The sequence below is a fragment of the Salmo salar genome, chromosome ssa09 (assembly GCF_905237065.1).
Source record: "Salmo salar chromosome ssa09, Ssal_v3.1, whole genome shotgun sequence".
In the NCBI taxonomy this organism is placed as follows: Eukaryota; Metazoa; Chordata; class Actinopteri; order Salmoniformes; family Salmonidae; genus Salmo; species Salmo salar.
Genome location: NC_059450.1, coordinates 61,390,694 through 61,416,336, shown reverse-complemented (window position 1 = coordinate 61,416,336; position 25,643 = coordinate 61,390,694). Strand labels below are relative to the sequence as shown.

The 25,643-nt window shown below is 42.4% G+C and overlaps 1 protein-coding gene across 9 annotated transcripts in view; it reads left to right on the top strand.

Annotated features, from left to right (window-relative positions):
- LOC106611581 (teneurin-3) overlaps nt 1-19,594 on the top strand; it is a 228,084-nt gene extending 208,490 nt beyond the window's left edge. For all 9 annotated transcript variants that reach the window (XM_014211945.2, XM_014211947.2, XM_014211944.2 and 6 more), the window contains 5 exons: nt 3,802-4,037; nt 5,339-5,635; nt 6,318-7,929; nt 8,178-8,308; nt 17,367-19,594. In XM_014211945.2, the coding sequence (XP_014067420.2) occupies nt 3,802-4,037; nt 5,339-5,635; nt 6,318-7,929; nt 8,178-8,308; nt 17,367-18,119 (3,029 nt within the window). In that variant the 3' untranslated portion in view covers nt 18,120-19,594. The remainder of the gene's footprint in view (nt 1-3,801; nt 4,038-5,338; nt 5,636-6,317; nt 7,930-8,177; nt 8,309-17,366) is intronic.
- Nucleotides 19,595-25,643: the final 6,049 nt, after the last annotated feature.

The window sequence follows — 25,643 nt, the reverse complement described above, 5'->3', positions numbered from 1 at the left end:
CGATCGCGTCTGAAGCTGGGCTTGCAGCACAGCTATCCTTGCCGTAAGGCGATCGTTCTCCTGTATATTATAAGTACAACGACTGCAATTAGAAGGCATCATGTTAATGTTACTTAGCTTCGGCTGTTTGAAGTCCTGACGAACCATGTCCAGATAAAACCTCCGGGGTGAAAAAGTTGAATGAAAAAAGTTGAGTGAGTGAAAAAGTAAAAATATACGGTAATGAAAAAGTAAAAAACAGTCAGGTAGCAAAGTAAGATCGGCAACAAAACGCACAGCAGCGTAAACAAGTCTGCAAGTTGTGACCGGAAACAGGAAAAAAAGGAGTGGCTATCACAAAGCCCTGACCTCAATCCTATAGAAAAGTATTATTCTGACATTTCACGTTCTTAAAATAAAGTAGTGATCCTAACTGACCTAAGACAGGGGATTTTTACTAGGATTAAATGTCAGGAATTGTGAAAAACTGAGTTTAAATGTATTTGGCTGTGGTGTATGAAAACTTCCGACTTCAACTGTACATCAGAATGCTTTTCATTGACTATAGCTCAGCCTTCAACACCATAGTATCCTCCAAGCTCATCATTAAGCTCGGGGCCCTGCATCTGAACCCCGCCCTGTGCAACTGGGTCCTGGACTTCCTGATGGTAGGAAACAACACCTCCACTTCGCTGATCCTCAACACAGGGGCCCTACAAGGGTGCGTGCTCAGCCCCCTCCTGTACTCCCTGTTCACCCATGACTGCTTGGCCACGCATGCCTCCAACTCAATCATCAAGTTTGCAGACGACGCAACAGTAGTAGGTCTGATTACCAACAATGACGAGACAGCCTACATGGAGAAGGTGAGGGCCCTGGCGGAGTGGTGCCAGGAAAATAACCTGTCCCTCAACATCAACAAAATGAAAGAGCTCGACGGGACTGCATTGAAGAAAGCTGAAAGCTTCAAGTTTCTCGGTGTACACATCACTGACAATCGGAAATGGTCCACCCACACAGACAGTGTGGTGAAGAAAGCTCAACAGTGCCTCTTCAACCTCAGGAGGCGGAAGAAATTTGGCTTGGCCCCTAAGGCCCTCAGAAACAGTTACAGATGCACAATGGAGAGTATGTTGTCGGGCTGTATCACCGCCTGGTACGGCAACTGCACCGCCGCAACCGTGGGGCTCTCCAGAGGGTGGTGCGGTCTGCCCAACATCTCCGGTGGCAAACTACCTGCCCTCCATGACACCTACAGCACCCGATGTCACAGGTAGGACATCAACCACCCGAGCCACGGCCTGTTCACCCCACTACCTTCCAGAAGGCGAGGTCAGTACAGGTGCATCAAACCTGGGACCGAGAAAATGAAAAACAGCTTCTATTTCAAGGCCATCAGACTGTTAAATAGGCATTACTAGCAGGCTACCACCCGGCAACTCAACCCTGCAGGCTGCTGCCCTATCTGTATACATAGACATGGACTCACTGTCCACTTTAATAATGGAACACTAGTCACTTTAATAATGTTTACATACTGCTTTACTCATCTTTTTCAGGACCCTATCTTTCAAAGATAATTCATAAAAATCCAAATAACTTCACAGATCTTCATTGTACAGGGTTTAAACACTGTCTCCCATTCTTGTTCAATGAACCATAAACAATTAATGAACATGCACGTGTGGAAAGGTCATTAAGACACTAACAGCTTACAGACGGTAGGCAATTAAGGTCACAGTTATGAAAACTTAGGACACTAAAGAGGCCTTCTGCTGACTCTGAAAAACACCAAAAGAAAGATGGCCAGGGTCCCTGCTCATCTGCATGAATGTGCCTTAGGCATGCTGCAAGGAGGCTTGAGGACTGCAGGTGTGGCCAGGGCCATAAATTGCAATGTCTGTACTGTGAGACACCTAAGACAGCGCTACAGGGAGACAGGACGGACAGCTGATCGTACTCGCAGTGGCAGACCACGTGTAACACCTGCACAGGATCAGTACATCCCTACATCACACCTGCGGGACAGGTACAGGATGGCAACAACAACTGCCTGAGTTACACCAGGAACGCACAATCCCTCCATCAGTGCTCAGACTGTCCGCAATAGGCTAAGAGAGGCTGGACTGAGGGCTTGTAGGCCTGTTGTAAGGCAGGTCCTCACCAGACATCACCGGCAACAACGTTGCCTATGGGCACAAACCCACTGTCACTGGACCAGACAGGACTGGCAAAAAGTGCTCTTCACTGACGAGTCACGGTTTTGTCTCACCAGGGGTGATGGTGGGATTCGTGTTTATCGTCGAAGGACTGAGCGTTACACCGAGGCCTGTACTCTGGAGCGGGATCAATTTGGAGGTGGAGGGTCCGTCATGGTCTGGGGCGGTGTGTCACAGCATCATCGGACTGAGCTTGTTGTCATTGCAGGCAATCTCAACGCTGTGCATTACAGGGAAGACATCCTCCTCCCTCATGTGGTACCCTTCCTGCAGGCTCATCCTGACATGACCCTCCAGCATGACAATGCCATCAGCCATACTGCTCGTTCTGTGCGTGATTTCCTGCAAGACAGGAATGTCAGTGAAGAGCGAAGAGCCTGGACCGCGATGAGCCCTGATCTCTATCACATAGAGCACGTCTGGGACCTGTTGGATCGGAGGGTGAGGGCTAGGGCCATTCCCCCCAGAAATGTCCGGGAACTTGCAGGTGCCTTGGTGGAAGAGTGGGTAACATCTCACAGCAAGAACTGGCAAATCTGGTGCAGTCCATGAGGAGGAGATGCACTGCAGTACTTAATGCAGCTGGTGGCCACACCAGATACTGACTGTTGCTTTGATTTTGACCCCCTTCCCTTTTTTTCAGGGACACATTATTCAATTTCTGTTAGTCACATGTCTGTGAAACTTGTTCAGTTTATGTCTCGTTTAAGTTTGCTGATAATAAACGTTGACAGTGACCGGACATTTTTTTCTCTCAGTTTATATACAGTATTCTATTCCACTGTATTTAGTCAATGCCACTCCAACGTTGCCTGTCCTAATATTTATATATTTCTTAATTACATTATTTTGCTTTTAGATTTGTGTATTGTTGTGAATTGTTAGATACTACTGCACTGTTGGAGCTAGGAACATCAGCATTTCGCTACACCCGCAATAACATCTGCTAAATATGTGTATGTGACCAATAAAATGTGATTTGATTTGATTAATTCTGACTATTTTGAGGAAGTGTATACTGGCTACGGCGTCTCAAAATGGACAAACGGTACTCTTGCCGCTTTTTGCTAATTTTTCAAGCAAAGGTCTTTCAAGGGAGTATGCAAGCACACTCGTTTGGTTCGCCTAGCCGACTTCGACTAGCTGCCAGCCGAAGTGAAGCATACTGACGCCTTAAGCCACACATCTCCTCCTCTCAGTCTTGCTGATACACCAACAGTTCAGGCTGCCTTTTTGAAGGTGTTTTTTTGTCATTGTTGCTGGGGTCTCAGAGCAATGTTGAGTAAGCTTAAGTCATGTATCATTATGGGTGAGCGGGTTTACAGAAGACAGTGTAAATTATTACTCCTTCAGTGTGTGGGGTGAGCAGAAACCTTGTATCGTAACTTTTTGTATTGTGTTATAAGCTATTTAGTGAATTGTTCCATTTATTGTAGTTCTATAGTCCTTTTCTAATGTTTATCTGTTTTTCGATTGGAAGGTAGTGTTATTGTTATCTGACATACCATAGGTAAGATTTCCCTGAGTATTCACAAAAATAATTTATAATCACAATACTTAGTTCAATGTTATCAATTATGACCCTGTGTTTTTATATTTTCAGATCAATGTAGAAGCAGTTATCAGGTGGGCTATGATAACTCTCTGAGAATCACCTATGCCAACGGAATGGACACCCACTACCAGACTGAGCCCCACATCCTGGCGGGCACTGCCATCCCCACAGTGGCACGGCGCAACATGAGTTTGCCAGGGGAGAGTGGGCAGAATCTGGTTGAGTGGCGCTTCCGCAAGGAGCAGGCCAGGGGCAAAGTCATTGTTTTTGGACGCAAGCTAAGGGTGAGTTTCACTGTTTTATTCAGACAGTTTCACTTATTAGCGAGACATACTGTGACACTTGACTCCCGGGTTGCATCAAGATTTGGTCACTGATAAATTCCTAAATTGGAACCGCAATGGCTGTACAGTAACATGCTATACATGACATCAGAGCTCTGACTCTGTGCTTCAGAGCGCTGTATGGGTTTTGACTGACAGCCCCTCTGAACCTGAGCAGCACGCGTGACAAGAAGTTGCCCCCATCCCTTCCACTAATTTGGGCAACTTTTGCTAATGTTTTGTTGTCTGATTGAGGGAAATGCTGTAAATTAAGAGGACTACATATTTTGAAACATGAGACTTTAAGGATTATAATAAGTACGGCTTTGATGTCATACATTCAAGCTAAACACCTGTCCAAATGTGCACTCAACATTTCCATATCATAAAGATCATGTCATAAACAGCGTTGACGTTCATGATCACTATGTTTGTTGTACAGTTACGGGATGACATGTCGTCATACCCTAGGTTATTCTGAACAGAATGAGGTTGTTTGTCTATTGTGAAGAAAATTTGCAGCGTCACACGTGCCTGAAGGCACTCCTTTCAATGCTCACCAAAATTATGATCTGTTTCCCTGAATTGCAAGCTTAACACTTCAATATCGTATTTTATAACTCAAATGATGCCCAACTGACCTAGATTGCGATTTATTATGGACCCTTTTTAGATTGCGAAAACAGCGACAGTAATTGTGTGATGGCGGGGATGCAGGGTTTTGTTCCAAACAAAACTACAAGTGTACTTGCTCTAGTTCCTCAACGGCACAGCTAGAAGTGCTCAAAAAGCACCTTATAGCTGAAGACTTCTTTTGCACAATAAAATCAACAGTGTAATGTTTGGATTCAGTCTTGTGTCAGCTTTGGTCGTATATTTTTCAGATAATCGCCAAACTGTTACCTTTCAATTGTTACTAAGATTATGCCTTTCTTCTTCTGTAAGAAAAAATTGAAATGTCACCTATCCATATAGGCCAATCCTAAAGGGTTAACAGCAATTTTGTCCCCATTAAATTTAAGGAGGGAGGAGGGTGGGATTTAAGACTTGCTGAGCAAATGCCAGAATTTAATGAAGCATTTGAAGGAGCTGTTAATCTCCTCACACTGAATGCCAAAGAGCGGCAATCACACTAAATGCCTCTAACAGGCGTCCAGACAGAACTATAAGTGCCCTCTCTGTGACTGACTTAAAAGCTTCATTGTCTGTTTGTTTTTGTTTTGTCTGGGCTTTGATCCAATACACATATTACCAACTAACAGGTGAACGGCCGGAACATTCTGTCAGTTGATTACGACCGTACGCTGAGGACGGAGAAGATATATGACGACCACAGGAAGTTCCTGCTGAAGATTATCTATGACGGCACTGGCCACCCTGTGCTGTGGGTGCCCAGCAGTAAGCTGCTGCCCGTGAATGTCAGCCTGAGCAGCAATGGGCAGATCAATGCCCTCCAGAGGGGGCCGACCACGGAGCGGTTGGAGTATGACAGTCAGGGACGCCTCGTGTCCAGAGTGTTTGCTGACGGGAAGAGGTGGAGTTACACCTATCTGGACAAGGTGAGGGTTGAAGCGACTCTATAAAATGCTTTGGTTTCTCCACTGGTCGATCAATGGACAAACAAAAATGGAGTACTTTTGATGGTAAAAGTAATTGTATATTGAAATCGAGGCCACACACACACCTTGCTGAAGCAGAACTTTTAAATCTCACACACACACAGTCACACATAATGTATTTGCCCACATTAGAGCTGCTCATTATGTTAACTCCTCGCAGAACTTAAAATAAGTGAGATAACTTACTGCAGGACTCAGTTACAAGGACTTTTCCCCATGCAAAACCATGCAGAGATTTCCTCGCCCTCCTTGAGCTCATCGCGTGACTGGGATAGGCCGTTTCAACAGAGAAACATGGGGCACACTGAAAGCCTTGGTAACTCAAGGAACCACAGTGTGACAGCGGTTGACTGGGCATGGCATTTTCACAGGAAGGGTGGCAGCCCACTGAAAGCATTTCTAGCATCCAAAGTGCATATTAATTAACTCTAAGTCTGCATGAATTTTAGGAGCCAGAATAAACGTGTGAATTTCTGACACAATTGTTTAGGCTATTTAGTGAGCTGGTGGTGTATATATAATTATTTGTTTTCATAAAACATAGCTTTTGTGGACCATATAAAAATGAATATTTAAAGAACTGTAAATCATTTTGTTCTCCCTTCCCTCATCTTTCCTCTAGTCGATGGTGCTCCTGCTCCACAGCCAGCGTCAGTACATCTTCGACTTTGACTCTCAGGATCGGCTATCTGCAGTCACCATGCCCAGTGTGGCACGCTACACCATGCAGACGGTCCGCTCGGTGGGCTACTACCGCAACCTCTTTCACCCACCCGACAGCAATGCCTCTGTCGCTGTGGACTACAGCGAGGACGGCCTCCTCCAGCGAGTGGCGCACTTGGGCACGGGCCGCCAGGTCCTCTACAAGTATCGGCGACAGAACAAGCTAGCCGAAGTCCTGTATGACATCACGCGGGTCAGCTTCACCTATGACGAGATGGCGGGCGTGCTAAAGACAGTCAACCTGCAGAGCGAGGGCTTTATATGTTCGATCCGCTATCGTCAAGTGGGCCCCTTGGTGGACCGGCAGATCTTCCGCTTCAGCGAGGACGGCATGGTCAACGCCCGCTTCGACTACACCTACGACAGCAGCCTGCGCATTACTAGCGTGCAGGGTGTCATCAATGAGACCCCACTGCCCATCGACCTCTACCAGTTCGACGACATATCCGGAAAAGTCGAGCAGTTCGGCAAGTTCGGCGTCATCTACTATGACATCAACCAGATCATTTCCACGGCTGTTATGACCTACACAAAGCACTTTGACGCACACGGACGGATCAAGGAGATTCAGTACGAGATCTTCCGATCCCTCATGTACTGGATCACTTTCCAGTACGACGACACGGGACGATGTACCAAGAGGGAGATCAAGATCGGACCGTTTGCCAACACCACACAGTACGGCTACGAGTATGACGTGGATGGCCAGCTCCAGACAGTCTACCTCAATGACAAGGTCATGTGGCGCTACACCTACGACCTGAATGGCAACCTCCACCTACTGAACCCAGGTAACGGTGCCCGCCTGCTCCCCCTGCGCTACGATCTCCGCGACCGCATCACCCGCCTGGGAGACATACAGTACCGCATGGATGAGGATGGCTTCCTCCGCCAGCGAGGTTCTGAGATCTTTGAGTACAACTCCAAAGGCCTCCTGGCGCGCGTCTATAGCAAGAGCAATGGCTGGATCATCCAGTACCGCTACGACGGCCTGGGCCGAAGGGTGTCCACCAAGGCTAGCCTGGGGCAGTACCTGCAATACTTCTACGCAGACCTGAGCTACCCCAGCAGAATCACCCACGTCTACAATCACTCCAGCTCGGAGATCACCTCACTCTACTATGACCTGCAGGGCCACCTGTTTGCCCAGGAGATCAGCAGCGGAGAGGAGTACTACATCGCCTGTGACAACACCGGAACCCCTCTTGCCGTATTCACCAGCAACGGCCTCTTGATCAAGCAGGTCCAGTACACAGCGTACGGGGAGATCTACTTTGACTCCAACCCAGACTTTCAACTGGTGCTGGGGTTCCACGGGGGACTCTATGATCCGCTGACCAAATTGTTGCATTTTGGTGAGAGGGACTATGACATTATGCCCGGCAGGTGGACTGTGCCTGACATCAGCACGTGGAAACGGGTGGGGAAAGAGCCAGGTCCTTTTAATCTCTATATGTTCCGAAACAACAACCCCATCAGCAAAGTACATGAAGTGAGAGAATATGTGGAAGGTAGGATATTTATTCACTTTTATTTTACTTAGTCATATTTAATGTGCACATAGTGTATACATGTTATTCAAATGTGCTATTCAAAAGTTTAAATGATTATACGTGCTTTGTTCATGCATGTATAACCAGCTTAATAATGATAACTAAGACACAAAATACTTATATTATAAAACATTACCATATTTTTTAATGACATAACCATGCCATTAAATATTTATTATGACTCTGCCCTTATTTATCCGATGTAGATGTGAATAGCTGGCTAGTGACCTTTGGATTCCATCTACACAACACCATTCCTGGCTTCCCAGTCCCAAAGTTTGACCTGACCCACCCCTCCTATGAACTGAAGAAGAGCCAGCTTTGGGACGATCTACCGGTTGGTTTCATATCTGACATTATTTCACAATCTCAGTTATTGTCATGCTATTTGTGATCCATATATTAGGTAAATGTATAGTAAACAAGGTGATCTAAAAGACCATAGTTGTTTGCTGGCTGAATATCAGGCACTTTGACAAACAAGCAAAATTCCGGGGTGAAAAGAAGCATGCTCCACAGTTTTCTATTAAATGTATATTTTGTTCTGTAGCCCCATGTTTTTAATTGGAATGCTATTTAGCCCAAAGCATCCCATTTAATTGGACAGCTTTTGCATAGGAACAAGTACAAATTGCATTTACATTTATTCTTTGATTATAGTTTTTCCCAATTGCTAACACACGTTTGCTGATACTACATCTCAGGTACACAAAACAGTCAATTTCCCTAAACCCCACAGACATCTTGCAAAATGAAATGCCGCAATCAAAATCATGTACTCCCTTCTCAAAATGAAACTCTGCATACAAATGAGACCCACAAACAAATCAAATGAATCCAACTTAGTGACAACCCAGATCACACTAATGTGACATATTCAATACTGTATATTGTTTGTGTATACTCAAACAAGAAAGTCACACGAATGCAAAAATGTTAGTTTTAGATTTCAACATGACTCAATACATTTTAAACAGCATACTGTAAGCACACATACAGTAAAAATGCAAATGTACAGTAAATATACACTACCGGTCAAACGTTTCAGAACACCTTGTCACAAGCGTCGTTGTAGGTAGACCAAAATGCAGCGGGTATATGAATCATCTTCTTTTATTGAAGAGAAAAAACACTGATACAAAACAAACGACGAAAACAGTCCTGTAAGGTGCTCAGACTATACACGGAAACAACCACCCACAAACACAAGAGAAAATTAACCCACTTAAATATGGCCTCCAATTAGAGGCAACAACAACCAGCTGACTCTAATTGGAGGTCGTTCCAAAACCCCAACATAGAAATAGAAAAACTAGATAAACACATAGAAATAGAATAACATAGAACAAAACCAAAAACCCCGAAACACACTAAACAAACACCCTCTGCCACGCCCTGACCACACTACAATAACAAACAACCCCTTTTACTGGTCAGGACGTGACACACCTACTCATTCAAGGGTTTTTCTTTATATTTACCATTTTCTACATTGTTGAATAATAGTGAATACATCAAAACTATGAAATAGCACATATGGAATCATGTAGTAACCAAAAAAGAGTTTGCGAAACTGTCATCAAGGCAAAGGGTGGCTATTTGAAGATTCACAAATATATACAGTATCTCACAAAAGTGAGTACACCCCTCACATTTTTGTAAATATTTGAGTATATCTTTTCATGTGACAACACTGAAGAAATTGCACTTTGCAACAATGTAAAGTAGTGAGTGTACAGCTTGTATAACAGTGTAAATTTGCTGTCCCCTCAAAATAACACACAGCCATTCATGTCTAAACCGCTGGCAACAAAAGTGAGTACACCCCTAAGTGAAAATATCCACATTGAGCCCAAAGTGTCAATATTTTGTGTGGCCACCATCATTTTCCAGCACTGCCTTAACAGTCTTAGGCATGGAGTTCACCAGAGCTTCACAGGTTGCCACTGGAGTCCTCTTCCACTCCTCCATGACGACATCACGGAGCTGGTGGATGTTAAGAGACCTTGCACTCCTCCACCTTCCATTTGAGGATGCCTCACAGATGCTCAATAGGGTTTAGGTCTGGAGACATGCTTGGCCAGTCCATCACCTTTACCCTCAGCTTCTTTAGCAAGGCAGTGGTCGTCTTGGAGGTGTGTTTGGGGTTGTTATCATGTTGGAATACTGCAAAGCGGCCCAGTCTCCGAAGGGAGGGGATCATGCTCTGCATCAGTATGTCACAGTACATGTTGGCATTCATGGTTCCCTCAATAAACTGTAGCTCCCCAGTGCCGGCAGCACTCATGCAGCCCCAGACCATGACACTCCCACCACCATGCTTGACTGTAGGCAAGACACACTTGTCTTTGTACTCCTCACCTGGTTGCCGCCACACACGCTTGACACCATCTGAACCAAATAAGTTTCTTGGTCTCATCAGACCACAGGACATGGTTCCAGTAATCCATGTCCTTGTCTTCAGCAAACTGTTTGCGGGCCCCCCACCCCTTCAACCTCTGCAGCAATGCTGGCAGCACTCATACGTCTATTTCCCAAAGACAACCTCTGGATATGACGCTGAGCACGTGCACTCAACTTCTTTGGTCGACCATGGCGAGGCCTGTTTTCAGTGGAACCTGTCCTGTTAAACCGCTGTATGGTCTTGGCCACCATGCTGCAGCTCAGTTTCAGGGTCTTGGCAATCTTCTTATCTTTATGTAGAGCAACAATTCTTTTTTTCAGATCCTCAGAGAGTTCTTTGCCATGAGGTGCCATGTTGAACTTCCAGTGACCAGTCAGTATGAGGGAGTGTGAGAGCGATGACCCCACATTTAACACACCTGCTCCCCATTCACACCTGAGACCTTATAACACTAACGAGTCACATGACACCGGGGGTGGAAAATGGCTAATTGGGCCCAATTTGGACATTTTCACTTAGGGGTGTACTACTTTTGTTGCCAGCGGTTTAGACATTAATGGCTGTGTGTTGAGTTATTTTGAGGGGACAGCAAATTTACACTGTTATACAAGCTGTACACTCACTACTTTACATTGTAGCAAAGTGTCATTTCTTCAGTGTTGTCACATGAAAAGATATACTCAGATATTTACAACAATGTGAGGGGTGTACTCACTTTTGTGAGATACTGTATATTTTTTTGATTTGTTTAACACCTTTTTGGTTACTACATGATTCAATGTGTGTAATTACATAGTTTTGATATCTTCACTATTATTATACAATGTAGAAAATAGTAAAAATAAAGGAAAACCCTAGAATGAGTAGGTGTTCTATAACTTTTGACCAGTAGTGTATATCAAATCAAAGTTTATTGGTCACAAGATTAAGACCTAAGATTAAGAATTGTTGACTTGCATAAAGCTGGAAAGGGTTACAAAAGTATCTCTAAAAGCGTTGTTGTTCATCAGTCCACAGTAAGACAAATTCTCTATAAATTTAGAGAAGTTCAGCACTGTTGCTACTCTCCCTAGGAGTGGTCGTCCTGCAAAGATGACTGCAAGAGCACAGTGCAGAATGCTCAATGAGGTTAAGAAGAATCCTAGAGTGTCAGCTAAAGACTTGGTAACATCTCTGTTGACGAGTCTACAATACGTAAAACACTAAACAAGAATGGTGTTCATTGGAGGACACAACAGAAGAAGCCACTGCTGTCTAAAAAAAACATTGCTGCACATCTGAAGTTTGCAAAAGTGCACCTGGATGTTCCACAGCGCTTCTGGCAAAATATTCTGCGGACAGATGAAACTACAGTTGAGTTGTTTGGAAGAAACACACATCACTATGTATGGAGAAAAAAAGGCACATGACAACAACCCAAAACACAGAAGTAAATCAACAACAGAATGGCTTCAACAAAATAAAATAAATCTTCTGGAGTGGCCCAGTCAGAGTCCTGACCTCAACCCGATTGAGATGCTGTGGCATGACCTCAAGAGAGCAGTTCACACCAGCCATCCCAAGAATATTGCTGAACTGTAACAGTTTTGTAAAGAGGAATGGTCCAAAATTCTTCCTGCCCGTTGTGCAGGTCTGATCCGCAACTACAGAAACATTTGGTTGAGGTTATTGCTGCCAAAGGAGGGTCAACCAGTTATTAAATCCAAGGGTTCACATACTTTTTCCACCCTGCACTGTGAATGTTTACACAGTGTATTCAATAAAGACATGAACATTAATAATTGTTTGAGTGTTATTAGTTTAAGCAGACTGTGATTGTATATTGTTGTGACCTAGATGAAGATCAGATCAAATTTTATGGCCAATTTATGCAGAAATCCAGGTATTTCCAAGGGGTTCACATACTTTTTCTTGCCACTGTAGATCAGTTACCTTTGCTTTCTTGGGTACAGGAACAATGGTGGACATCTTGAAGCAAGTGGGGACAGCAGACCGGGATAGGGAGAGATTGAATATGTCAGTAAAAACTTTAGCCACCTGGTCTGCGCATGCTCTGAGGACGCGGCTAGGGATGCCATCTGGGCCGGCAGCCTTGCGAGGGTTAACACTTAAATATCTTACTCACATTGGCCACAGAGAATGAGAGCCCACAGTCCTTGGGAGCTTGCCGCTCGGTGGCACTGTGTTATCCTCAGTGCCAATTTTAGCATGTAAATCTTGGTAGGAAAAAAAAGAGTGGGATGCATGCCAGCAAAGCCACTACACAACACAACACTAAACAATACATTAGTTGCACTATAACGGTGACAAACGGTGCCCACAAACTGTTAGGCCTACATAAAGCTGTCCCAACAGCAGTCCCAACATCTTACCACTGCTACAGCTGGCTATCAGCGGAGCCTTGTCTGGCAGCTAAACAGTTCATTCAGCCTCATTTACTGCCTTTTAAAAAAAACATAGCTGATATGGCTGACTTGCTTAAACAAATGGGGTTTCTAATGACAATTGAGATGTACAAACTATGGCATAAGGGGACGGCAAGTGGATAAGAGGCAATCCGTAATTTCGATTAATACATTGAGCGAGCAAGAACAGACGTAAAGTTAGTCAATGTAACTATTTAATTGCACTTTTGAGAATTCAGAACAAGGGTTGTTCTTACAATGTTCTCCCTGTTCACCAAGTCAGAACCGTAGGATAAATAAAGGGGGCATATTAGCAGACAATGAAAGCTCTTACAATATTCGATGATTACATTTCTCTAAAACAGGTTATAGGCTGCATGTGCACCACCAAGTCAGAACAGTAGGCAAAATTAAGAGGAGTAAATAGACCAAATTATTAGGGTGAGGCACATGGACTACTAACAGCTTACTACACAAAATACACCTAGTATTACTTTCTTAGCTACAGTATACATAACTCCCTGGCATATGGGCTCACATTGTTGTGCTGTGCTCACTTGAACAGGAAGGTGGCACGACGGTCCTTCATGAGCAAATTTTGTCATCAAATTCTGGCATTCTCTGGATTTATGGTGCTTTCAAAGCAACTGGAGGCCGGATTTACAATTCCGAGTTGGATGACCGTTGACATTTATTTTTACCAGTCGGACCTCGTTTATTCCTGACATCCCAATTGTCTTGAACTCACTGAAGTCAAGTTTTCGCAGTTCCGAGTTAACAGTTGTTTTGGGTGCGGCACAAATAATGCTTCGTTGACAGCATGGCCAATGTTGAATGTTTATCATTTTAAACTTGGAAAAGAGCCCTTAATCCCAGATTTGAGACCACACTGTCACTGATTCCTTCCAAACCACTCGTTGAATTTGAGATTTCTAACTTGTTGTGTAATATTTATGGCCGAAGTGCACCGATACGTTTTATCTTAATTTCTCTTCATATGACAAGGATTAAAAAGGATTTGCCAGTAGATTGTCGATTTGATTCATGATGACTGCTAGCTAAGATTTTGAAAGTATGATGTTGACATGATCAGTCCAATCAAAGCTACTGTACATATAACATGATTTGACGTCATTTTATCTGTGGCCAATGACCTTGAGTCTTCTTGGATGGGCACTTCTAATGTAACACTATGGCAGCACCCAAAGGGCTAGAATTTTCAAGGTTCCCTCTTAGACTTTGCGGTGACGTAGTGTCCCCATGAGTGACATAATACAGAGCCAATCACGGCCCAACGCTCCGTATTTTCTGCTGGCTGCCCCACCACCACAGAAAGCACTGAGCTAGGCTGAAACACCTGCATTTTGGACCTGCCTTACTCAAGAAAACAAAAAAGAGACCATGTTTGTATGTGGCTTTATTAACTCAATGATATATATTATTTGTACATTGTTTTCCATCTGATATGTGATACGTATTAATGCCAGAATAACATGCAGAACAGGAAAGCCCCAAGGATGGGGGCTATGGTTGATGAGCTCACTCTGGTTTTCAATAATTTGTTGTTGGATTTACCACAGTCTTATGGCATTATTTACAACTTCCATTTGCACAATGGCAGGCTCCTGTCCGTCTGTAAATAGATGTGTTCTACCACCACGTGGTGGTCGTCTTTCAGTTCTACAAAAACAAAATAGCATATAGTACAGTAAACACTACAGTAATACAGTATACAAGATAAACATGTTACAAAGTAGTATAGCACCATATTTCATACATGCAGTGCATTTGGAAAGTATTCAGACCTCTTCACTTCTTTCACATTTTGTTATGTTACAGCCTTATGCTGAAATTGATTAAATAAAAACAAATCTCATCAGTCTACACAAAATACCCCATAAGGGCAAAGCGAAAACAGTGTTGTTGTTTTTTTTGCGTATGTATGTATGTATGTATGTATGTATGTATGTATGTATGTATGTATGTATGTATGTATGTATGTATGTATGTATGTATGTATGTATGTATGTATGTATGTATAAAAGAAACAGAAATACCTTATTTACATATGTATTCAGACCCTTTGCTCTGAGACTCAAAATTGAGCTCAGGTATCCTGTTTCAATCCTTGAGATGTTTCTACAACTTGATTGGAGTCCACCTGTGGTAAATTCAATTGATTGGTCATGATTTGGAAAGGCACACACCTGACAATATAAGGTCCCACAGTTGACGGTGAATGTCAGAGCAAAAACCAAGCCACAGTGGAAGGAATTGTCCGTAGACATTTCTGCAGCATTGAAGGTCCACAAGAACACAGTGGCCTCTGTCATTCTTAAATGGAAGAAGTTTGGAACCACCAAGACTCTTCCTAGAGCTGGCCGCATGGCCAAACTGAGCAATCGGGGGAGAAGGGCCTTTGTCAGGAAGGTGACCAAGAACCCAATGGCCACTTTGACAGAGCTCCAGAGTTCCTCTGTGGAGAAGGGAGAACCTTCCAGAAGTACAACCATCTCTGCAGCACTCTACCATTCAATCCTTTACGGTAGAGTGGCCAGACGGAAGCCACTCTTCAGTAAAAGGCACAAGACAGCCCACTTGGATTTTGCCAAAAGGGACCTAAAGGACTCTGACCATGAGAATCAAGATTCTCTGGTCTGATGAAACCAATATTGAACTCTTTGGCCTGAATGCCAAGTGTCACATCTGGAGGAAACCTGGCACCATCCCTACGGTGAAGCATGGTGGTGGCAGCATCATGCTGTAGGGATGTTTTTCAGCAGCAGGGCCTGGGAGACTAGTCACAATTGAGGGAAAGATGAACGGAGCAAAGTACAGAGAGATCCTTGATGAAAACCTGCTCCAGAGGTCTCAGGACCACAGACTGGGGCGAAGGTTCACCTTCTAACGGGACAACGACCCTAAGCACACAGCCAAGACAATGCAGGAGTGGCTTCGGGACAAGTCTCTGAATTTTCCGGAGTTGCCCAGCCAGAGCCCGGATTTGAAGCCAATCAAACATCTCTGGAGAGCCTGGAAATAGCTGTGCAGCAACGCATCCCATCCAACCAGCTTTAGAGGATCTGCAGAGAATAATGGGTGAAACTTCCCAAATACAGGTGTGCCAAGCTTGTAGCGTCATACCCAAGAAGACTCGAGGCTGTAATGGCTGCCAAAGGTGCATCAACAGAGTACTGAGTAAAGGGTCTGAATACTTATGTAAATGTGATATTTCTGTTTTTTATTTTAATACATTTGTAAACATTTCTAAAACCATTTTTTATTTCGTCATTATGGGATATTGTGTGTAGATTGATGAGGGGTAAAAATGATTTAATACATTTTAGAATAAGGCTGTAACGTAACAACATGTGGAAAAAGTCAAGGGGTCTGAATCCTTTCCGAATGCACTGTACAGTAATACTTGACATGTTTACTTGGTTTCCCCTTACGGTATGTATTGGAATCTACAGTCTTTACTGTGCTTTATGTTGTACTACAGTCAAGTAGTAAAAGTAGTAGATATTTCCAGTGTCTGCAGTACGTATCTACAGTATTCTTATTTTGGAATGTCTGAATGATGGATGCTACTGTGAAGCGGCTCAGATTGGGCTGCACTCTCTGCCCAGCCTCTTTCAAGGTCAAAGCATGGTTGAGCACATGGTCCACCACAGTCGCCCGAATTTAATCAGAGGGTAACTCTCCTTGTTCTTGGTCTTCCTTCACCTCTACCTCCACTTATACCTCTACCACCACCTCCAACTCCACCTCTACCTCTCTCTGCCAAGTTTGCTTCCATTGTTCTCCAAACACAGGAGTACTCACATGTAGCCTTTTTATCCATACCAAAGGTCTGACTGCAAAGGGAACATTAACACAAATAGTGTTTGCACATGTGAAAGTGATTTATTGGTAATTGAGCTTAGCTTGTTGAACAGTGTTGCTTTTAATTTGCTCACAATAGGATTTAGTTGTGAAGGTTGTGCTAAGGTAGAGAATTGTGTGTTATGTTTTCACAAAAGTTTGGTATGTAATTGCAATCTGAGTATATTGCAAAGCATGTGCCAGTAGTATTGCAGATTTGTTGCATGGTTCTTCTAAATTAGTTACAGGTTTGGGTCACTGTGCCTCATGGGCCAGTGTGTAAACATTTGGGAAAAGTAGCAAATAACATATCTTGAAATTTGTATTTGTTGTATCCAATTAATAACTGTTCTGCTATCCAAGACAGTGTGATAGTTGTCCTTGCATTACACATTCGTAAAATACAAGTTTAAAAGCAATGCACACAGACATTTAAAAGCACTACATATGTGACATTTCCACGTGTCATTATTAACACAATAATTATGAATGAATTATGAAGTTTATTCAATGCTTACTACACTGTCATGAATTGCAAGGTGATCTTGATATAAAAAAAATCTCCACTGGCATTTTACCTTGTTTCAGCTTTATCCCACTGCCTGGTAATACAATTATCTTGCAGGAACATGTAAACTATTTGAAGCCTGTTTCTGCTCCTGAATGGACTGCAGTGTGAAGTTCTTCTCAGATGTTAACGTTTCACTGCACTCTCTTTACAGTCCATCTCTGGTGTCCAGCAGGAAGTTACCAGACAAGCGCATGCCCTCCTGTCATTTGAGCGGCTGCCGGAGGTCCATGCGGGCCGAGGCCGTCGAGGTGAGAGGCCCTGGTTCTGGTTTTCAGCCGCCCAGTCCCTTATCGGGAGGGCTGTCATGTTCGCCATCTACAAGGGCACTGCCCACACTCACACGCTCAATGTGGCCAACGAGGACTGCATCAAGGTGGCCGCAGTCCTCAACAATGCCTTCTACCTGGAAAACCTGCACTTCACCGTGGAAGGCCGTGACACTCACTACTTCGTCAAGCCTGGCGTGCCCGACGGTGATCTGGCTGCGCTGCGCCTCACCAGCGGCCATAAGACCCTGGAGAATGGCGTCAACGTCAGCGTGTCCCAGTCCACCACGGTCATGGACAGCCGGACGCGTCGCTTCGCAGACGTGGAGTTGGGTCGTGGGCCACTAGCGCTGCACGTGCGCTATGGCTCCACGGTGGATGAGGAAAAGGCCCGCGTGCTTGAGTTGGCCCGCCAGAGGGCGTTAGTGAGTGCGTGGGCCAACGAACAGCAGAGGGTGAGCGACGGCGAGGAGGGCGTCCGCCCATGGACAGAGGGAGAGAAGAGGCAGCTTCTGAGCAGCGGGAAAGTGCAGGGGTACGACGGGTACTACGTACTTTCCATCGAGCTATACCCAGAGTTAGCGGACAGTGCTAAAAACATTCAGTTCCTACGGCAAAGTGAAATAGGGAAAAGGTAACAGACTGTTGTGCACTCGCTGCCAAAAAGACTTTGAAAGGCCTGCTTCAATAGAGGAGTGGTGATGGTAGGAACGAAAGCAACAATAGTGGCATGGCCAAAGAGTACTATGGCTATGTCCGAGTAAGTGTGTGTTTTTGTAAATCATATGGGATCGAAAGCAATGCTGTGCAATGCTGTTTAACAGGGGATTACTACAGAGTAAATGTATAACTACGCCAAGCCTTAATATGGGCAGTGACAAAATGTACCTCTGTAGCACAATCTGATTGGACTATGAGCTCTCAACCAGGAGCCAGGAGCCAGGAGAAATAGAGGTGTTTTGGGCAAAAGTTCAATATTATTATTATTTTATTTTTTTTACAAAATGTTGTCTGCTTAAAATTAAAATAAAGTATTTAAAGGTGAAATTAAATGTTTACATACAGTGCACATATCTGGAAATGAGATTAATTTTTTTACTCTTAATTAGGCAATGTCCATTACCAGATGTTTGTCTTAAAGTAACTGTCCAGTACAAATCTCACTTTTAAAATGCATACCCAAATAATGTTGTTGACTCGTCCTATATTAGTATTTGTGGCCAAAGCATACATTAGAGAAAAACACTTAAAAACCCTACCTCAAACTCAAACAGACCGTTTACAAACTGCTTACTATTTCCTCATAGAGTATGGTGTCAGCGGTCTAGAGGAGGATGAGCTGGCCAATCAGTGGTCTACTCGCATGAATGTTTTTAATGACTTGTATATGCCTACACCATTTTGTTGCGGTATGCCCACACCATTCCAACACAGAAAAGCTGCTTTTTAACATATTGTAAAATAATTATAGGTCATATTTCATAGAAATCTAGATAAAAAATAAATACAAATTATTCAAGCTTTATTTAACTAGGCAAGTCAGTTAAGAACAAATTCTTATTTGGAAACAATGGACAGTTACTTTAAATCAATGACCTTTCATTTTGCGGTTCCTCTCACTCATGACCATCACACCTACAGTACATGCCGGAATTGAGAAGCACTGCTTTAGATAAATTCATGCCCATTCCCCTTTGGTTTACTTTTTTTTAAAAGACATCGTAACAACTTACATGTTTTAATACGCTAAATATTTGTTTTGCGAATCAGACTTTTCTTGGTTTTGGGATCAGGGAAAAGGTATGAAGTAAGTATAAGACTGGAAAGCCTGAATCAGATACGAGTCTCGTCTGAGCACAGTAACACCATGTTTAGTAAATTCTGCAAGAATTGTATTGTTTTGTTTCCAGTAGCTAGGTTTCCATCCAATTGGCGACAGATTTTCATGCGAATATTCTAAAATCTGCATAAAGAAAATGTGCATTTTCTCACCAGTGGTGTTTTTCCACCAAGATGACTTGTTGAGGATAAAAATCAGTGCGCGATGACGTAGTGCACATAATGTACTTTTTCGCTTAAGTTTTCATGTACCAAATAAAAATCTGATGTTCAATGTGTTTCCATCGCATTTTGTCATAAACTGTTGCGTTAAATAGCAAATGACCCTACTCTGGTATTGGCAAGTGCACTATAGCCAACAGCTCACAGATACAGTGTGTGTAGGCCATGTAGGTAGGTTAGTCTACATGATGAGATTATTATGGGTAAGAGCAAGAATATCTTTATTTGTCAAATGGCAGTCAAGCATCGATCATCATGTCACTAGAATAAGACCCTCGACATCTATTGGAAAGGAGCGTCAAGCTCATAACTTGTACTTTCAGGACCCCTTGAAGTTCATCATAACTTGTTTAATCTGTAGCCTAATAAACTGCATGGTTTCCCAAGTCGTAGTGGAAAGACCACAGACCATTTCATTGCTTGACTCCAAGTTTACTTCATTGTGATGGTTTTTATATCAATATTTGTGCATAAAGGCGTTTCCACTGCCATTTCTCACATAATTAATTTTAACGACAAAAAAAGATCCCACCATGTCGACCAACAATTATCTCTCGGGATTTATAAAATTGTACCAAAACTTCCTGTTTCCATCACAGCTGTCGTGATCATTTTTTATACAGTATGACTTTACTTGCATAAAAACTGTGGATGGAAACGTTGTTTATGGACCTCTTCAGGATTAGTCCCCCCCTGCGGGATGGTTGAGCTAACGTAGGCTAATGTGATTAGCATGAGGTTGTAAGTAACAAGAACATTTCCAAGGACATAGACATATCTGATATGGGCAGAACGCTTAAATTCTTGTTAATCTAACTGCACTGTCCAATTTACAGTAGCTATTACAGTGAAATAATACCATGCTATTGTTTGAGGAGAGTGCACAGTTATGAAATTGAAAATGTATTAATAAGCCAATTAGGTATATTTGGGCAGTCTTGATACAACATTTTGAACAGAAATGCAATGGTTCATTGATTGTCTAAAACTTTGCACATAGACTGCTTCCATCTAGTGGCCAAAATCTAAATAGTGCCTAGATTCCTAGGTCATATATTGGGCTTTCTCTTGCATTTCAAAGATGACAACTTTTCTTTTTTTAAACGCATGTTTTTTTCTTCGTATTATCTTTTACCAGATCTAATGTGTTATATTCTCCTATATTAATTTCACATTTCCACAAACGTCAAAATGTTTCCTTTCAAATGGTATCAAGAATATGCATATCCTTGCTTCAGGTCCTGAGCTACAGGCAGTTAGATTTTGGTATGTCATTTTAAGCGAATATTTTTTTTACAAGGGTCAGAAATTCTTAGAAATTGATTAACTGGCCATTTGAATGTTACTCTCATAACGAGTAATTGATGTTGTTTATACATTGCAAATAAAATGTAAAGCATGATGTTACAAAGGAAAGGTTGATATTGCATTATAAAAACTGCAAGATTTTGTAGAATAAAGGTATAAAATATCCTGTCAAGAAACAGTATTTTTTGTTGTTGTTAAAACTGAATATGTTTAAAGATGGTTAGAGTATCACTATATAAATATTATCTCCTCTAACTCCAATGTTGATCACGCATAATGCCACGTGACTTAGCCTCTGTCCAATAAATATTTAATGAAACCCAAAAAAATAATAAATGCATCATATCACCTAAACAAGTTTGTCCAATAATAGAACCGATACGTGTTCTTAGCAGCTATTATCATAACGTGTTTTGTATACTTAACATCATGAATTAAAACATTTTTGTTAATTTTTTCAAGTCAGCCATTTTCATTTGTTTTTAAAATCTTTTGCCTTTTTCTTAAAAATACCTGGTAAATCCTTGGAAGGTGGTTGGGTAAAGCAAGAGAATATCAAACGTTCTTTACTAAATGTGTTTAGAAAGCATTCAACAAGACCTTAATTTCACGAATGTTGCCCTAAAATGATTATGAAGACCTCATTCCATCTGGGGAGCCAAGAACGCCAAATACTGCTCCTCACTGAAGTCTGCTGTTTGTAACATGTTTTACTTGAATTGTGACTGAACCAAGTGTAACACCAGGATTTTAGACAGATACCCCAAACACTGATGGCTTTATCAACTTCATAATCCTAGGGTTTTGGGGTTAAGTAATATTCTCACTTCTGTGTAAAATTCTGAACGGAACTCCTAATTAGATTTTGTATTGTTATAATTGCTTGCTCTGCCCAATTATTAGAGAGTTTATCAAAGCCTTGAGAGTTGTATTAGATGACAGCAAAAACTCAAACACATTTTAGGCTCAAGTATAGGCCTCCCCACATAATCATAGGCACAACACTTTGAATAATTCTTACAGTGATACTACAACGTTGAACATGAACATTTCTCCTAAATGTACAGGTTATACGCAGTACCCAGCCTAATTTTAAGGAAGCATATGTATACTCAAGACCATGTATTTGGACAGTGAAGCTAAAGTGGCTCAATACTCCTTTTGGATTTGAGATCAAATGTTTCATATAAGGTGTCAATACAGAAATTCACCTTTTATTTGAGGGTATTTTCATACATATATGTTTCACCGTTTAGAAATGAAAACACTTTATGTATCTAGTCCCCATTTGAAGACATCATACGTGTTTGGACAAATTCACTTCTAGTGTATTAAAGTAGTCAAAAGTTTACTATTTGGTCACATATTCCTAGCATGCACTCAAGCGTGTCACTACAAAATCGTTGGATGGATTTGCAGTTTGTTTTGGGTTATGTTCTGCCCAACAGAAACTGCATGATAGCTTTACTGTCCAAATACATATGGCGTTAATGTCACGTTCGTTGGAATGATCGGACCAAGGCGCAGCGTGAGTAGCGTTCCACATATTTATTATAAAGTGAAACTAAGCAAAATACAAAAACAATAAACAAAACGTGACTACAGAGATGCTACATACACTTACTCAAAATACAATATCCCATAACCCACAAGTGGAAAACATGCTACTTATCTATGATCCCCAATTAGAGACAACGATTACCAGCTGTCTCTAATTGGGAATCATACACAATCACCAGCATAGAAAAACAAACCTAGAACCCCACATAGAAATAATAAACTAGACTAACCCCCCCAGTCACGCCCTGACCTACTCTACCATAGAAAATAAAAGCTTTCTATGGTCAGGATGTGACAGTTAAGTGTATTTCTGATCCATGCTATTTGAATATTTAGTTTTAAAGGAAATTAAGGAGCACATTTCATATGAACTCTCATCACTTTTTAATTTTTAATTTTATTTCACCTTTATTTAACCAGGTAGGCAAGTTGAGAATAAGTTCTCATTTACAACTGCGACCTGGCCAAGATAAAGCAAAGCAGTTCGACACATATAACAACACAGTTACACATGGAGTAAAACAAACATACAATAATACAGTAGAAAATAAGTCTATATACAATGTGAGCAAATGAGATGAGATAAGGGAGGTAAAGGCAATAAATAGGCCATGGTGGCGAAGTAAATACAATATAGCAATTAAAACACTGGAATGGTAGATTTGACAGTAGATGAGTGTGCAAAGTAGAAATACTGGGGTGCAAAGGAGCAAAATAATTAAATAAATAAATAAATACAGTAGGGGAAGAGGTAGTTGTTTGGGCTATTTATAGATGGGCTATGTACAGGTGCAGTGATCTGTGAGCTGCTCTGACAGCTGGTGCTTAAAGCTAGTGAGGGAGATAAGTGTTTTCAGTTTTCTGATTTTTGTAGTTCGTTCCAGTCATTGGCAGCAGAGAACTGGAAGGAGAGGCGGCCAAAGGAGGAATTGGCTTTGGGGGTGACAAGTGAGATATACCTGCTGGAACGTGCGCTACGGGTGGGTGCAGCTATGGTGACCAGCGAGCAGAGATAAGGCGAGACTTTACCTAGTAGGGTCTTGTAGATGACCTGGAGCCAGTGGGTTTGGCGACGAGTATGAAGCGAGGGCCAGCCAACGAGAGTGTACAGGTCGCAGTAGTGGCTAGCATATGTGGCTTTGGTGACAAAACGGATGGCACTGTGATAGACTGCATCCAATTTGTTGAGTAGGGTATTGAACTTAATGAATGTCTATACAATCCTATGACGCTCTCTAGTGGTAAAGTGTGTGCCGTAGATGAGCATTATGTGAATAAGATGTTCAGGCTAAATTCCTGTATTTCGATTGGGTGGTCAGTACTTTACCTACTCCTATACAATATGCAGCCAGTCATTGTGTTGAATTTGCATTGTACAAAATGTCTTGCTTTCTTGGCTTTGTTGTTTTGATATTGCAGAATCTTTCAGCTCTAGAGAAGACTGCAGAATTCCATTACTTGCTATTTTAGGAGCAGCTTCAAACATCACTGCAACATCAGATGAATGCATAGGCTATTAATATCCAGAGATTGTGTCAAACCACCACAGCAAAGGGCATGTTCACAAAGTAAATATAGCTCAACATAAGCACTGCACAGTGACCACAACTGGCACCTCAAAGCAAACCAGAGCAGACCACAACAGTGCGACGTGGCCTACTTCAGAGAACAGCATAAAAGCGATGGTATGACTTTGCAAGTACATCAAAGACCATCAGGATCATGCAATAAGCACATGATCGGAGGAATGTGAAAGAGATTCAATTGATGTGTCTCCTATTCATATTATGCGACACAAAGGTGGGTAGTGGGTACACTGGCAATCAAAATCCCAGGGCCTGAAGTACTACTGCAATCGCATCACATGGCATGGGTCTATACACACACATCACACATTATTTACTCAAATGAGGGACATTGGTTTACTGGTATGTGTTGCCATAGGCAATTCATGAGCATTCCCATACAGAGATGTCTATTTAGATGTTTTAGTCTGTAGCCACTAACCTACAGTACTGCAATAAAGATGGTATGTCAGGTACAAGATGGCCTGTCTGCCACTTCAAGCCATTTTCAAAGATATAGTGAGCAAAATCTGTTTGCAAATCCCTCACAAATATAAGACTATTTTAGAACAGAGTGGATTGATGACCGTAGAATCTGACCTGTGGCATTTTTGATGCCCTGTCCTGACACATTCATCTGAATGGCTTGATCAGCCAAACAATTACTGGTCCATTGTCACTAAGTGCCTCCCCAACTAGGGCCAGATTGTCAGTCCAAGTCTTTCAACAAAAGGCAGGGATTGGAGCTTTAAAGTTTGACCACTAGTTTGGTAGGTTACTGTCTTTTATCCTTCATATTTAGTCTAGACTGAGCACAAGCAATAGGCTGCCAGAGTTGTTGTCTCTGCTCTGCTGGCTGTATTGATTCAGATCATGGAGACCACATGTATTTAAAGGCCAGCATTGCCATTAACTAATCAATTAAGTATCAGGGAGAAAACAAACCAACACAACTGGCCTTTATGACTGTCTGGCCTTTGCAAAAGCTTGGCGATCAATCAAGACTGTCTGGATCACTGCTTCAAGCATGCCCTCCATTTTGCTCATCTCGGTATATACCAGATAAGATAAGAACAAAGGATTAGGGCTGTGGCTGCTTTAGTGTCTGCTCTAGCTCTCTCTGCATCACCAGGGCGGCTTGGTACCGTGTCGCCAACCAGCATTGACGTCACCAGACCCGAAATTTCGGGGCCCGAGGCTGCATTTCAAACACTTAAAAGACACACCCTATCCCCTCAGCCCTCAAATTAAGTGGACACTTCTGATGACATCTGGCAAGTTTACACTTGCAGGGCAAGGAGCGAGGGAGGAAGGAATGAATTTTAAATGGACCACCCTTGCCCGGAAATTCGTGGTTGCTTTATATGCGCTACAATCAATTATGATTGCATGTCTACTTACACTACCATTCAAAAGTTTGGAGTCACTTAGAAATGTCATTGTTTTTGAAAGAAAAGCACATTTTCTGTCCATTAAAATAACATCAAATTGAGCAGAAATACAGTGTAGACATTGTTAATGTTGGAAATGACTATTGTAGCAGGAAACGGCTGATTTTTTATGGAATATCTACATAGGCGTACAGAGGCCCATTATCAGCAACCATCACTCCTGTGTTCCAATGGTACGTTGTGTTAACTAATCCAAGTTTATAATTTTAAAAGGCTA